The sequence below is a fragment of the Asparagus officinalis genome, chromosome 5, assembly GCF_001876935.1.
Source record: "Asparagus officinalis chromosome 5, Aspof.V1, whole genome shotgun sequence".
In the NCBI taxonomy this organism is placed as follows: domain Eukaryota; kingdom Viridiplantae; phylum Streptophyta; class Magnoliopsida; order Asparagales; family Asparagaceae; genus Asparagus; species Asparagus officinalis.
In genome coordinates, this window is record NC_033798.1 from 84,546,127 (window position 1) to 84,547,667 (window position 1,541).

The 1,541-nt window shown below is 34.4% G+C and overlaps 1 protein-coding gene across 1 annotated transcript in view; it reads right to left on the reverse strand.

Moving 5' to 3' along the window:
- LOC109843458 (protein SPEAR1) overlaps positions 444-1,541 on the reverse strand; it is a 1,575-nt gene continuing 477 nt past the window's right edge. The window contains exons 2-4 of the mRNA XM_020412388.1: positions 1,090-1,160; positions 853-928; positions 444-734 (exon numbers count right to left, since the gene is read on the reverse strand). Of these exons, the coding sequence (XP_020267977.1) occupies positions 618-734; positions 853-928; positions 1,090-1,160 (264 nt within the window). The 3' untranslated portion in view covers positions 444-617. The remainder of the gene's footprint in view (positions 735-852; positions 929-1,089; positions 1,161-1,541) is intronic.

A 1,541-nucleotide genomic window follows, 5' to 3' on the forward strand; every position in this document is an offset into this window, starting at 1 on the left:
ATTGTGTGCTTGTGCATATATGCATAAAAGAGGAGAAAAGGAAGTTGCAAACAACTGAAGCAAGTACATGCGATCTCAATCAAATAAATAGAATGACTAGCTAGATCAGTATGGAGAAGATACTTTCGCTAATGACCAAACTATCGATAAACATCAGGGTCCATTCTCACAACGTACGTAATCCAACCCTGAATTGAAAGTAAAAAAAAGGTAATTCCAATCCTTGGAGTTGCACTAACAATTTCCTCCAAAGATAAGATATCAGTTATTTATGCATTCCATAGTAGTAGAAGAAACAAGGAGGATCTCATTCAATTTCTTAGTAGTTATAAACCACATATATTTAGAAACTTCGCAAAGAAGTGTCCTATGTTATCATCTTTGAGGCATCCTACGTCTCATTTTGGGAAAAAAAAATCCTTTAACAAAAACATTTCTCATAATATGATCATATTTTCATAGACATGGAAACGATATGTATACCATTGATACATCAATATATATAGTACCAGTTGAATTAGAGCACAACATGCATATAGCAGAACCTGTTTGAAATATTACCAACTTATTCTCCAACATATAGCAAGCCATTCGACAATCACATGTCTTGCAACTAGTCAAAGTGACAACTTCAGTTCTAAATCTAACTCTTGTGTGTCACTTGTATCTGAATTCTGGCTCATTGAACTCATTGAGTGACATCGATCATGTCGTCTCTTCTTCTGCACCACATCCTACAATGCCAATTTCCCATAGAAAAAATTCCAAGTTAGACATTCAAGAAAGATGAAAAACTACTCAGAAACTAAAGCATATGCATTAATATGTAGCTATCTTCTAAAGATAAATTACCTCGTTATTCTGCTCTAATAGAGGCAGCGTCATAGTTTGTTGTCCCCAGTGATGAGCCATGTGACTTGAGAATTGTCTGGTGTTAATCACATGAACATAGAAGGGATTAAGTAAGAAATATAATTAAAAGCAAGTATTCCCATTACTCTAAAATATAAGTACATGAACAGATAGGGGGGAAAAGGCAAAGGAAATAGTCACGCATAGTAGGCTAGCTTGATTTTCTAAGACATATACCTGGCAGTAGAACCAGACTGAAATCCACTGTTTCCGATATCTCTTCTTTGATCAACGTCTCCAAAACCCATCTGAAAAACATAATTGAATGCGTCGAGGGTTATTAAAGAAGTCAAAGTTACAAACTCAATACTACCTTCTTGAGTTAATAGCAGGTGTAATATGGTGCAATTTACACCCGATTTAGAGCTTGATTTATCTGTCTACCAGGAAGTATTGTTAATTTCAAACTAGGGTTTTGACATGTTTCGTGATTCATAACAGCAGATATGGAAAGAATCACCAAACTTCGACTGAAAACTGAAGCTAATAACGAGTATCAATTCATTCATCACTTGTCTATTTTCATTATTAGCTTAGATTGATTTTGTTCCCCATCAAAGTTCTAGGTAAGTTTTTGAAAGTTTTTTTTTATTTCGATTTTAATCACAAAAGCTCTCATATGTTCCAAC